The sequence below is a fragment of the Chiloscyllium plagiosum genome, chromosome 31 (genome assembly GCF_004010195.1).
Source record: "Chiloscyllium plagiosum isolate BGI_BamShark_2017 chromosome 31, ASM401019v2, whole genome shotgun sequence".
Classification (NCBI taxonomy): domain Eukaryota; kingdom Metazoa; phylum Chordata; class Chondrichthyes; order Orectolobiformes; family Hemiscylliidae; genus Chiloscyllium; species Chiloscyllium plagiosum.
The window spans coordinates 43733178-43745999 of NC_057740.1; the positions used below are offsets into that span (position 1 = coordinate 43733178).

Here is a 12822-nt window from a genome sequence, read left to right on the forward strand (position 1 = left end):
GAGGAAAAATGTTCTTCACTAGTGGTGGGGGATTTCTAGAACGCTACCACTCTTAGGTAGAGGCAGGAACAATCAATACGTTTTAGTATTTAGAATGAGCACTTGAAACAGAGCATAGCATACAAGGCTACAGGCCAAGTGGTGGGAAAACTGGGATTTGAATAGCTGGACATTTGCTGTCTGGGGCAGACATGATGAGCTGAAGACCCTCCTTCCATGCTATATAACCTCGACAAACAGAGTGCAGATGTTAGGAGTTGGGTTTACAAGTTCTCTCCAAACACTTTGTAAATGGTAGGGTTGGGACTGGTTTTCTCAGAAAAACAAAATGCTGGAGAAACTGCACTGATGCTGCGAAACCTGCTGTTTCTTCAGATCTCCAACATCTGCAGTACATTTATTGTAATTTTTGTGTTCCTATTCTCACTTCAGGCTGGTCAGTTGGACAATATAAAAAGGACATTTTATATATTTTCAATATCAAGTGTAACATTATTCCAGTTGAATGCTTCTGTCTGTTTCAGTTTCTCTACTGGGTAAACAGCTTTGGAACATAGGCTGGTAGAAGACTAAAAGAGTGGAGATTAAAGATGGAGCACATTGAGACATAACAAGAATTTAAAACTGACCAAGGGTTATGCAGAGCTAATTTTATTAATGGTTCATGTTACAGACAAATCGGTTTAAAATAAAACAATTTAGACAGATTGGGAAAAATACATTTCCACATAACAGATGCAGAACCAGCACCAGGATCGTCATGGATTTAAAAATCTGAATTTCCTCTTCCTGCTACACAAAGTAAAACAAAGCACAAAGCGTAAGTCAACCAGTGGAGGGGGTGTGGGGGGGTGGTGAATGAAGGTGATCTCCAATGGATTATATCTTTTACAGAGGGCTCACAGCCAAAAAGGATGAACTACCATAAACAAATGCAACTATGAACTTCTAACAATTCTGCCAGGAAGCCAAAACAAAAAAAAAACAAAGTTTCATAAAAGGAGAAGCCCCTTCAGCCTGATCCCGTGCCCGAAAACATCTCGACCACTTGACAGGAGGGCCTACAGAGTTCACACCTGCCCCAAGTCCACAACAGCTGCCTGTCAGACCGCTGGCCACCAGTAGGATTGGCATTTGCTGAATAAAGAGACTATTGCATGGAGGAAGCACAGTTGCTCAAAGGCATACATTATATGTACAGCCATGAGAGAGACAACAGGCTAATCCAGTGTTCCTCAGCAACACAGCCCAAATCTTTAAATCAATCCGATTGTTACTGTAGAATTAATGAATGGGATTGACATTAGCAAAGAGAGATTGGGCAGTGAAAGAGTGAAGCTGTAAGTGGAACAAGCATGTTCCCTGTGCATCCTTTGTACCTTCAAGCAAAACAGACTCTATTCAAGGGTGAGATGTTTTAAAAGTGAGTCAATAGTTGAAAGTCAGGTCCCTGCAGTGACATTCACCTTGCACGCAAATACTGTGCCTTTTGTTTTAGTTGAATTTCTGGACAGATGCAAGGATTTTCCAATATTCTGTAATGGGCAACACATTGAGTTGGCTGCCAGGTCTTTTAGAGAAGCTGTGTTTGTATTGCAGCTAGTTGGATTTGCCGTACTCTACCTGGTAGTCAGAATTTTATCACTTCATGTGGAAATGACAGACTTCATAAACCAGAGAAGATAAGATTCTCTCTGTACAACAGAAACTGCAATACATAGTATTACAGACAAAGCCCTTCTGCATTCATTCTAGATTAAAACCCCAGCTTTTATTATTTGGTGTTCAAGACTGTAGCCCTGAACTTTAACATGAATGCAGGAGACAATTGTCCAAGCTTACTGTTTGCTTCTTGATGATGGCAAGTTCTTTAAAAAACTGCTTAGGTTTTCTAAAAAAGTTTTAGTTAGGTTAGGGGATGGGCTGGGGCCAAACAGAAACCCTGCCACTGTCCACACAATACTAATCTTTGCACTGACATAACTAAATGCACAAACTGTTCTAAATGTACTTGTTTTAAAGAATTAAGTAATAAATGCAAATGACAAATTAATGGAACAAATTAAGATTCATACTTAAAAAGTTTCACTCTGATTTCTGGTTAACCCATTACCAAGTGATTCCTTACGATGTTTAGACAAGAATTTAACAGTTGCCCAGACAATTCATGTATTCTTGCTTCCCTTAGTTTGATCAGAGCAGCATGCTGAGCCCAAAGCCAGCCCGTCACTGCATTGTGAAAACATTTTGTAACCCTTCCGTCACTGGATACTTCACTAAAGCTCTCAACATCAATGTGAACACTGCTTGCCCAAAGACAGAATGCTGCAGTCACTCGCCTGCCTTACTGGATTCATTGTGGGCTAGGGTGATTCTAAAGCAGGGACCAGCTACTCTGCTGCAATCCCTTTGCTGATCTCATCACTCTCTGAAAGCTAGATGCTAAAACAAACTATTTGAAAGCAGATCATCTCAAAACAGAATACAAGGGGGAAAACCATCCACAATCAGCTGATTACGCTGGGTTTAAAAACCTCTTCCTTGGACTAACCAATGATCTGACTGATTGTTCTTGCCTGAGGACCAGTGGCCAACATCAGCTTTTCCCGTAGTTCTGTGCATTTCTAATAAATTTAAAACTTGCAAAAAGAAAACTGAGCAGAATTCTCCCACAGTCCAGTGCTGGGATCTGACAGACAGTCCACAGTTAACCCTTCACGAACCCCAACTTGGAACACGCATTAAAACCAGTTACTGCAGAAGATTTGAGAAAGCAACATGAAACAATAGCACTGGGCAGAAAGCCTGAATCTTGAGATCAACTCACGACTTTGAAGTGAATGAAGGGGTGGAGGCACAAGGCAGCTCTGTGTCAACTGGGTTTTGCCAGAAATTAATCTTTGCTTCTCGACGGTCTAACTGCTGAAATTTACAGTATAATCGCTAATTGTAGCGTCCAGAGCACAACTGAGAGATAACATTCCCTTTTATTCCCAAAACCAAGAAGGTCTCCCACGTTCTCCAGGAAACGGGTGGTCCGGATGTAGCAGGTAACTGTTAGTTTAGCACGAGCCCCTCCTCTCTCCCTTGTTTGATGAGCTGGGAGCAGGGTCTCAGCAGCTTGTGGTTTCTTTCCAAGGGCGAGTTGCGTGGTAACAGCAATAGAGTTTAGTAGATGTGTGAAACCAGGCCTGGCCTGGCTGACAAGGCACACAAGTGCCCTCTATTTCTTCGTTCCTCCAGTCAATCTCCTCGTCTCAATCTGCTAGCAGTGGTCTTTCTCTCTCCTCCTCCTTTCTCCTTTTTCTCTTCTCTTCCTCCCGTTTGGTTGGTTTTTCTCTCTCCTGTTGCTCTCTCACAGTTGATGCCTCGGTAGTCGCAGTGGAAACAGGTATCCATTTTTGTTTTTATTCCCCAGATTGAATTACTGTTGAACTAAGCTTGGCTCAAGCCTAGCTCTCCTCTCCTTAACCTGGACAAACAAGGGGGCATGTCAAACATCCAACAAAGAAAAAGACACTTAATTCCCGCTTTTACCCTTCTGAAAGTAGAAAAATTGCTGTAAAATGTTAATTACAAAAAACAGGTAGAATTGACCAGATGACACCCCCCCTCCCCCAACCTGCTACCTTCACTACCCTCCTCTCCCTTAGCCCCTAGGACTTCACCCCGCCTGTTCCGACCACCACCCTCTCCCTGTACTGCTCTGCTCCCAATCGCCCCACAACCCTCAAATCCCCAAACCCCTCACTTCTGGATCAGACGGAGTTAGCCACAAATGAAACGTGTTGATGAATACCCCTCTGCTCTTGATGTCTGTAGCCACATTAACTAATCTGGTGAATGAGTGAGAAACTTGCTCACATTCTAGTACTGTGACAGCCCAGTCACCCCATGTTGATATGCACGTTCACCCTGGTAAGTGGAATCCTGCGACAAGGCCACGTCAATCTGCGACTTGAACTCATCGCCCAGGTAACTATCCTGAAATTAAAGAGAATGCATTCCAAAATCCAAAAAATTGTCAAAGCAGATGATAGAATTTTTTATTTAAAATAATCAGGTTTTGTATAGCACCCTTAACAGATAAAGGGGTGGGAAAGAGAGAGGTTCTGTAAGAGCGGAGTATTATAAGGGAGGAAATGGATTGTTAATATCCAGAGACCCAGTTCTGGGGACCCAGTTCAATTCCCACCATGGCAGATGGTGGAATTTGAAATAAAAGAATGAGCCCACTGATGACCATGAAGCCATCGCCAATTATTGGAAAAACGTATTTCGTTCACTAATGTCCTTCAGGGAAGGAAATGTGCTATCCCCAACTGGTCTGGTTTACGTGACTCCGGACCCAGAGCAATGTGGTTTATTCTTAACAACCCTCTGAGTAATAAATACTGGCCTGGCCAGTGATGTCTACATCCCACGAATTAATGAATGAAGTAGTTTAAAAAAAGGGTTTGAGGAACAGATGGGTGGAGGGAGAGGCACAGCTAGGCAACAGTACACTGGGGTGAAAGTAGTCAGACTCTATGGCAGAGGGGGACAAATCAAACCTCAACTTTGGAATGAGGTTGCAGTTCTCAAAAACCTTAGTGCATGAGCAAAGCAAATAACTCCCGTTAACTCAACAGCACGTGATTCTTCTTGTATAATTCCAGAAAAATGGACAGGTGCAAGACTGAGCAGTACAACGATTTACCTGAGAGAGTTCTGGCTGAGAAAGGCCAGGCTGGCTCATTTGTGAAGGCTGGCTCATTGAGATGTAGCCCTGGGTCAGAGGCCCTTGAGAGAATGGCTGAGACACCACATCCTGACTGGCTTGGCTGTTTGGCAGATTTGACTGGCTGTTCAGCTGGTTCCCCATGCCACGGTTTCGTTGGCGAGCCCCACGGCCCACTTTTCCTTTTGCAATTCCACGACCTTGAAAAGAAGAAACTTGCTTTGAACCTGCCTGGCTGTGACCCAAACGCTCCTGCACCTGAGCTTCAAAGAAACAGCAGGATCGGATGCTTTGCCAGCACTGCAGAACCCCACTGTACAAAATAAAGACACTGAAGGTTCAGCATTCTGAATGTAAAACCACATACAACTATGCACTGACCTGGGACAGGGCTGACAAGTGCCACAAGTACCCAAGAAACTAACTAGACACCAGCAGGCCAAGCAGCAAATGCTTCACGTTTCCCTTCCAAGGTGAATTAGGAAGGAGGGATCATTAAAATTCATTACTTAATGTGACAGGAAGCACTGGACACTATCAATTTATAAAATTTGAAAATTAAACTCTTCAAGAGGTCTCTAACTTCATGACAGTCACTTCTGTATAAAATATCAATACCCTTACAATCTGAGTGTCCATAATAGTTCCAGCATCCTGCCCTGGGACATCTCACAAGCCTACATTCAGATATATCTATGCCTCAGTGCTCACCTGCTGCTGGTCCATTTGCTTGTCCAAAGTACCCAGGAGGCGGCATTGGGGGCATCATCAGATTAAAGGGAATGGGAATATTCATTGCAGCAACATGACTGGGGCTGGCTCCAATCATCCCAATCTGGTCATGGGTTTGAAAGTACATGTTGGATGGACGACCGGCTAAAGAGAAAAATAGTGCAAGTATTAGGAGAAAAAAAGTGATTGAGGAGCCCAACTGTCACCAGGCACAACATTATACTGGAACATGGCGTAGACTGGTTTAACATGCTGGTTGTGGACAACACAGTAACCATTTTCATGTAAGGTTGGGGGATGCATTTGAGTTCGTTGCATTAGGTATTAATTTCATCATAGCTCCTTAATAATGTTCACAGCAGCAAGAGAAGAATTTCAATATCTGTGGAACCAGATGACAACACAGCATCACAACTGATTTAAGACAACAAGCCTAATGAAATGTAGGGCACGAGCTGATGGAACATCCTCTACTGGGTTAAACTGTTTAAAATTTAAAACGGAGATCAAATACAATCTTACCCTGCCCACTCCTGTCATATACAGAGCCTGGGATAATAGCTTCTCGAGCATCATACATAGCTGTCGTCATGAACCGGGCTCCCTAGAACACAACAATATTACACAGCTCAGTGCTATCAATAAAAAAACATTTTGAATACTGAACACCAGTCAATTAGCTGAAAGCCCAACAAAACTATAAAGCTGCAATGGAAACAGTGCAGTAGAATTAAGTAAAAGCATACTATAATCTTGTTTAAGCATTGTAATTTTTGTAAAAATCCATCAGGCTCACTAGTATTCCCTAGGGAAAAATAAAATCTGCTCTCTTACATCGTTTGGCCGACAGACGATTCCTTGCTAACACACTGCATCCCACGTAACAAAAGAAATTAATGCTATGCAGACACACTAAAACACAGCCCTTTCACACAGGAGTGGAGGTTAATGTAGCAAACTCAAGCTATCATTTAGCAGACAGGGAAGAGTACGCCAGTAGTAAGTGGCCAGCTTCCCACTGAGATCTCAGGCCAGGCATCAGAATACTTCACAAGATAATTTAGAACCACCCCTACTAAAAGGGCCACTTGTGAAAATGGCTCACCAATCCTCCACCTCTACTTTTCTAACTTCAATCCAAGAAAGGAAAGTATGTTAAACCATGTATTGCACCAGGAGTCTGGCATGAAACATTAAATGTATATTCTTGTTTTATTCATTTTTGGGACGAGTGTCACTGGCTGAGTCAATTACTGCCCATCCCTAGTTCTTCTTTAGAAAGTAGGTGAGCTGCTTTCTTGAACTGCTGCAGTTCATGTGCTGTAGGTAGATCGGCAACGCCCTTAGAGAAATTCCAGGACTTTGACCCACTGACACTAAAGGAATGGTGATAGGTTTCCAAGTCAGGATGGTGAGTGGCTTGGAGGACAACTTGCACATGGTGGTGTTTCTATTGTAAAGGTAGGGAGGAACCTCAGCCAAGCAAGCTGCACTGAAATAAATTAATTACTGTTCACTGTCACATATTTGCAAAACGTGGGGATATCCAGAACATTGCTGACCTGCATACAACAATCAAGCTAACTTTAGCTTCAATTACAGTTTCAGTTTCATCAACAGGGAACCAGATAACCAACTATAAATCTATTCTGAGCAATCAGCAAGTTGGAATCAGCAGTTAAACACAAGCTGGATAGTTTGCTCACCGGATTGATGGTGTTGACAAGTTTCCGTGGTTTGCTGAACTGCATTAGACTCTCGCGGAGATTATTCAGTGGTCCCTCCACCAGCACTTTCTGTTCTTTGTAATAATTCAGCAGGTGATTCCACAGTGGCTGTTTGGATAAAGCCTTTGGATTTCCCACAATAATCACACCATATCTGCAAAGCAAAATTGATACATCGACTTCCAGCTTGAATCAAAAAGGAATGTCCAATGACCTAACAGCCCAATTCAACAAATTCAAGCCAAATCATTCAAGCCTAACCATCCAATACTGTCCTGCAGACATGGGTGCGAAAATGTAGGAGACAGAAGTAGTCAAACAAGGAATAGTAGCTTGAGTGTATATACTTCTCCAAACGCGAATCCTGAAAATTTGAACTCCAGCTGTTTGTACGACTAATTAGTTCCAGTTTCACCAGCCACAGGACACGGCTATACGCGCAAACCATCAATTCACGTTTTCTAAGCAGAGCAGAAGAGGCAACTTGCTGGTGGTTATGCAGGGGTTTGATTGAAGGTAAAGAATAAAAAGGAGAAGGAGCAGGGCAAAGAAACAGATATACAAAGTGATAAGCATCTTGACCTTTACAAAGTATAGAACTGGCATAAATACTGTGCAGTGAAGCAAATTAGGAATAGTACCACCAGTAATAGTGAACATTTACAATTTGAAACCATGCTACAAAGCCACAGTTGTGCACAAACCTTACTCTCAAATAGTCATCTCAGAAGAGATTCACTCAGGATCAAGGACTAATATGCACCACCAGGGACTTGAGATACAGTAGGATAACATTTTGGACCTGATCTTGCACCATCCTCCAATCTAACTCTTCACTTTGTCTGTACCATCTCCCTCCCTGACTCTTTTGTATCCCTCCTGCTCACCTCGCTCTTGTGAGGGCCACATTCAATCGCCGGGGATCATTGAGAAATCCAATGCCTTGATGCTCATTGGCTCGGACACACGATAGGATGATGAAGTCCTTCTCTCGGCCTTGGAACGCATCAACACTGGCAATTTCTACCTCCTGAATCATGAGCACAAACAAGAACTTTACATCATCCAACCATCTAATTGTCACACATTAGTCATTCTTCATTAGAAAACACCAAAATACAACAACTGTACTGCTGTAATTATTGTTACTGTCTCAGAAAAGCACAACCAGAGAAAACAACAAATTCTCGACAGTTCACTTAGAAAGCATCAAGATATTTATAATGCTACCTGATAGAGTTTGGTGTGAAGGGAACCACTGAACTGCATGTACTGCACCAGGTAGGATCGCTGCCCCTCATATGGTGTGATGATGCCGATTTGATCTGGCTTGGCACCTGCCTTCAGCAGTTTGGTGGTGATCTTCTCTACATTGGCTGCCTCAGTTCTGAAATTGGAGTAAGGTTCAATTTCACTTCAACAAACATTATAAAATCTGGTGATTTTAACAAACTGCTTTCCACAATAATCTCACCCAACTTTAGGTTAAAACAATCTTACTACACACAAAACTGGCTGCTGCACTTTTGACAGTGATTCACAGATCATGAAGTGAGACACTGAGAATGTGCACGATCTGAAAAATAAAAGATCCCTCACACCTCTGCCAAAAAGCCAAGGAATGACAACTTGCTTCATGATTGGAGAATTATCCTGAACAATGTTTGATTAAAAATATACATTATGTTTCTAAGTTGCTTCAGAGCTCGATAGGATAAGGATCTGTTAACCACGTACATACCTATTGAGGTAGGAGGTCCCCGAGCTAGCAATTTCCTCCTGGCCCTGGGTTACATAGAAGAACATTGGCTTGTCTGGCTGTGGCCACTGGAAGTCAAAGCCTTTCTTAATGCGATCCGCTGCAAAATCAAAAAACCATAAGAATAATGCTAGGTTCATCCTCTTGCCTCATCCATACACTCACCCAGCAAGCCTTTTACTTGCCGCTTGCACTGACGATTGTTCTTCCAACCTTCTGTTAAATCTCCCATTGCAGCACTAAGGCATTTAAGCACCCCCCAAGTAAAATTATTTGCAATCCAGTTAGGTTGCTAAACTTGCTGACAAAACGAGGTGACAGGGATCAAATTGCAGAATTACTAACTATATTGTTGATGAAGAACAAAATGTTTTTGGAGCTTTAATCTAATTCACTAATGTAGAAAGATATAGTTGGGTTTACTTAGAAATAAAAATGATGTCAAACACTCTACATTCTGAGGATGTGCTGTGTCTACTTTTAGGTGATTTATTTTATTTTGGGAAATAGGGCTTCTGCTCTCAGCAGTTTCTCTACCACCAGTCACAATGACATTGGAATGGCATACTGAACCAACATTCAAGCAAGTGGGGAAAGAAAGCAGATCCACTAGAATTACAACGAGGGAAGGGGATCCCCACAAATAGTCACACTCATAGGGACCCCAAAATCAAATTCCCAAAAAACATCAGCCCATTTAATATGACTGTAGGAAACATTGGCTGATGCACAAGAGAAGCAACAGAATCTTAACAAATCTTAGGTACAAGAAACTTAATTGCCTGAAGCACATAGGTTTAGAGACCGGTTTATAGAAGAGGATTTAAGCAGAAATGTGCAAATTATCCCACTTCTAATGTACGTACCTGCTGTGACACCATTTTGCAGTGAGCCCTCATAGAAGATATTGGATGGAAAGGCACTGAGAGCTGGATGCATCCGGTATTGAACCTGCAGACGAATTGGTCGGATCCCCAGAACAACCAGACGCTCAAAAAGCGACTGAGACAGACCAGCTTTAGCAGCTTTCTTACACATAACCACTGGACCAAGCTGGCAATGGTCACCCACCAGGATCAGCTGTAAGAGAAAGACAGTACACAGCTCCAGTTCACTGTGATAATCAAACAGCTGCTAGCCTCGTTCTCATGTCGAAATCAAAAGGAAAACTTTAAAATAATGCTGAGTACAAACCATGAAGTTAGCTCCTCTCACATACAAATGGGATGAAACCCTCTCTCTCCTCCCTCACTGTAGGGTTCTCAATGAACATCACGTGGCATTGTCAAAATGTACAACCAACAAGTCCATCCCATTTTTTGTTTTTAAGAAAAAACATCTTTAACCAGATTGACCCCAATCCAGTTTATATAGCAAATTGCAATGGAGAAGTCCACACATCTTTTTAGGAATCACAATTTCCTGCCTTCAAGGACTTTAGTAAACCAGATGAGATTTTGACAATCGACAATGGGCTCACGGTCATCATTCCAAATACAGAGGAACCTCAATCATCCGAATACCAATTATCCAAAAATTGGCTTATCAAAAGGAGACCTCAAGGTCCCGATAGAAACATTTTCCCTGTAGCTCTATACAGGCATATACCCTAAACCCCGTCCCTAGATAATCTCTCCAACATTGTCCTGTACAGGGCAAAGGTGGAATCTGTTAAAAAGTTGTGTGTGGGGCTGTGGCTGCGTGTATGTGCTATTTGGAGACTTACCCCACAAAGGCAGCAACAGTCTTGTTGTTTGTGTCCAGTCCAGCTGCCCCGGAGAGGGGGCGGGAGTGGACGGGGTTGAGGGGGCAGTTGGGGAAGGGGCGGTGTTGGACAGGGTTGGGGGTGGAGCACAGTGTTGCACAGGGTAGGGAGTGATGGGGACGGTGTTGAGGGTGGGGGCTCACACGCTATGTGCTGCTGCAGTCTCCTGAATGGGGAGCAGACTTTAAAAACTGTGAGCCCCAGAGGAAAGGCATTTAATCGATTAACCGAATAGTTGATTATCCAAAAGGAAAAAAGTGGCCTCCCATCACGTTCGGATAATCGAGGTTCCCCTGTATTTAGTGATTTCAAATTGCATCATTTGCCATGGTAGGATTTGAACCGTGGCCCAGGGAACATTACCAGGGTCTCTGGATTAATAGTCCAGCAACAATACCACGAGGCTATCATGTCCCTGTGCCAACTGTAAATTAATCAGAATTTCAGATATCTGTACATTAGATCCACAAAATAAAAACAGCCCTTGTCTTCAGAATATAAAGCCAAGTACATCATTTGCAACAGCCTTAGCCCCAGCACCTGGAATGTGTGCAACTGCATTTGACATACCTGCTTTGCTCCCAGCACTACAGGGACCATACATTCAGGCTCTGTGGCCTGTGTGCTCTCGTCAATGAGAATGGAACGGAACTGCATCTTAGCCAGGCGTGGGTCACCAGCTCCGACGCAAGTACAGCAAATAACATCTGCATTCTGAAACAGACAGACAAGAACTCAGTCAAAACTCAAAAAGAAGCCTTTCAGACATAACTACAGCAATATTCAACCTCATCGAAAATACCTCAGTCCAGCATATCCCTCACCCTCTCATTACCAAAGATGGAGAACCAACCCTGATTCAAAAGGAAGGAGGAGAGTATGCCGGCAAAAGTACTAGATATGCTTAAATAGAAAGCAACAATCTGATGAAGCTACCATGGACTATCTGGATGGTAAACAGCAGAAGAGCAAGTGATTGGCAGAGCCAAGTGATCCCACAATCAACACATCATTTCAAATATTTGCAGACCTCCAACATGGACAACTAAAGTAACAGAAGGTGGAGCTTCCAAAATAATCTCCATCCTCAGCAATGGGGAGTACAGCACATCAGTGCAATAGGCAGGACTAAAGCATGTGTTTCAGTCTTCAGCCACAGCGTTGAATGAATGATTAATTGCCGCCTCCTCCCATGGGGTCCACAATATCACAGAAGCTAATCTTCAACCAAATCGATTCATTTCAGGTAATACTGAGAAATATCCAAAGGAACCAGATACTATGGAGCCGATGGGCTCTGATAACATTCTGGCAATAGTACTCAAGATTCGTGCTCTAGAACCAGCTGTGTACCCAGCCAAGCTGTTGTAGCACAGTTACAACACTGGCATCTAACCAGCAATGTGCAAAACTGCCCAAGGTTGTCAAGTCTACACAAAAAAAAAGACAAATCCAACCTGGTCACCAGCTATCGTGATGAAAAGTGTCACTAATACTATCAATCATGAATAATCTATTCAGTGCTACTCCATTTGGGTTGCAGCAGTTCACTCAGCATTCATCACAGATTTGGTCCAAATACAGGCAGCGCTGAATTTCAGAGCAGAGGTGAAAAGGATTGCTCCAAACAGCAAGGCAGCATTTGAACACGAGTGGCATCAAGGTGCACGCAGCAAAATTCAAATCAAGGGGAATTAGAGGAAATTTCTCTGCTTGTTGAAGTCATAGCTAGCATTAAGGAAGATGGTTGTGTTGAATGGAGGTCAGTCATCTCAACTCCAGGACATTGCTGCTGGAGTTCCTCAGGGTAGTGTCCTTAACCCAACCATCTTCAGCTGCTCTATCAATGACCTTCCTCCATTATAAGATAGGAAATGAGGATGTTCACCAATGATTGAACAATGTTCAGCACAATTCACCACTTCTCAGATGCTGTGCAGTCCATGTCCAAATGCAGCAAGATCCAAGCTGACAAGTGGCAAGTAGCATGCATGCCATACAAGTAATAGGCAATGACCATCTTCAACAAGAGAGAACCTAATCATTGTCCCATGACATTCAATGGTTTTACTAGCACTAATCCCCCACTGTGAGAGAATCCAAGGCAAGTGATGGGACC

At 42.9% G+C, this 12822-nt stretch overlaps 1 protein-coding gene across 2 annotated transcripts in view; it reads right to left on the reverse strand.

The window, feature by feature from the left end:
- Positions 1 to 635: 635 nt before the first annotated feature.
- Positions 636 to 12822, reverse strand: part of upf1 (UPF1 RNA helicase and ATPase) — a 68041-nt gene continuing 55854 nt past the window's right edge. For both annotated transcript variants that reach the window (XM_043721561.1, XM_043721560.1), the window contains exons 14-24: positions 11274 to 11417; positions 9805 to 10018; positions 8921 to 9038; positions 8410 to 8566; positions 8067 to 8209; positions 7159 to 7333; positions 5975 to 6056; positions 5432 to 5596; positions 4700 to 4920; positions 3865 to 3984; positions 636 to 3472 (exon numbers count right to left, since the gene is read on the reverse strand). In XM_043721561.1, the coding sequence (XP_043577496.1) occupies positions 3868 to 3984; positions 4700 to 4920; positions 5432 to 5596; positions 5975 to 6056; positions 7159 to 7333; positions 8067 to 8209; positions 8410 to 8566; positions 8921 to 9038; positions 9805 to 10018; positions 11274 to 11417 (1536 nt within the window). In that variant the 3' untranslated portion in view covers positions 636 to 3472; positions 3865 to 3867. The remainder of the gene's footprint in view (positions 3473 to 3864; positions 3985 to 4699; positions 4921 to 5431; positions 5597 to 5974; positions 6057 to 7158; positions 7334 to 8066; positions 8210 to 8409; positions 8567 to 8920; positions 9039 to 9804; positions 10019 to 11273; positions 11418 to 12822) is intronic.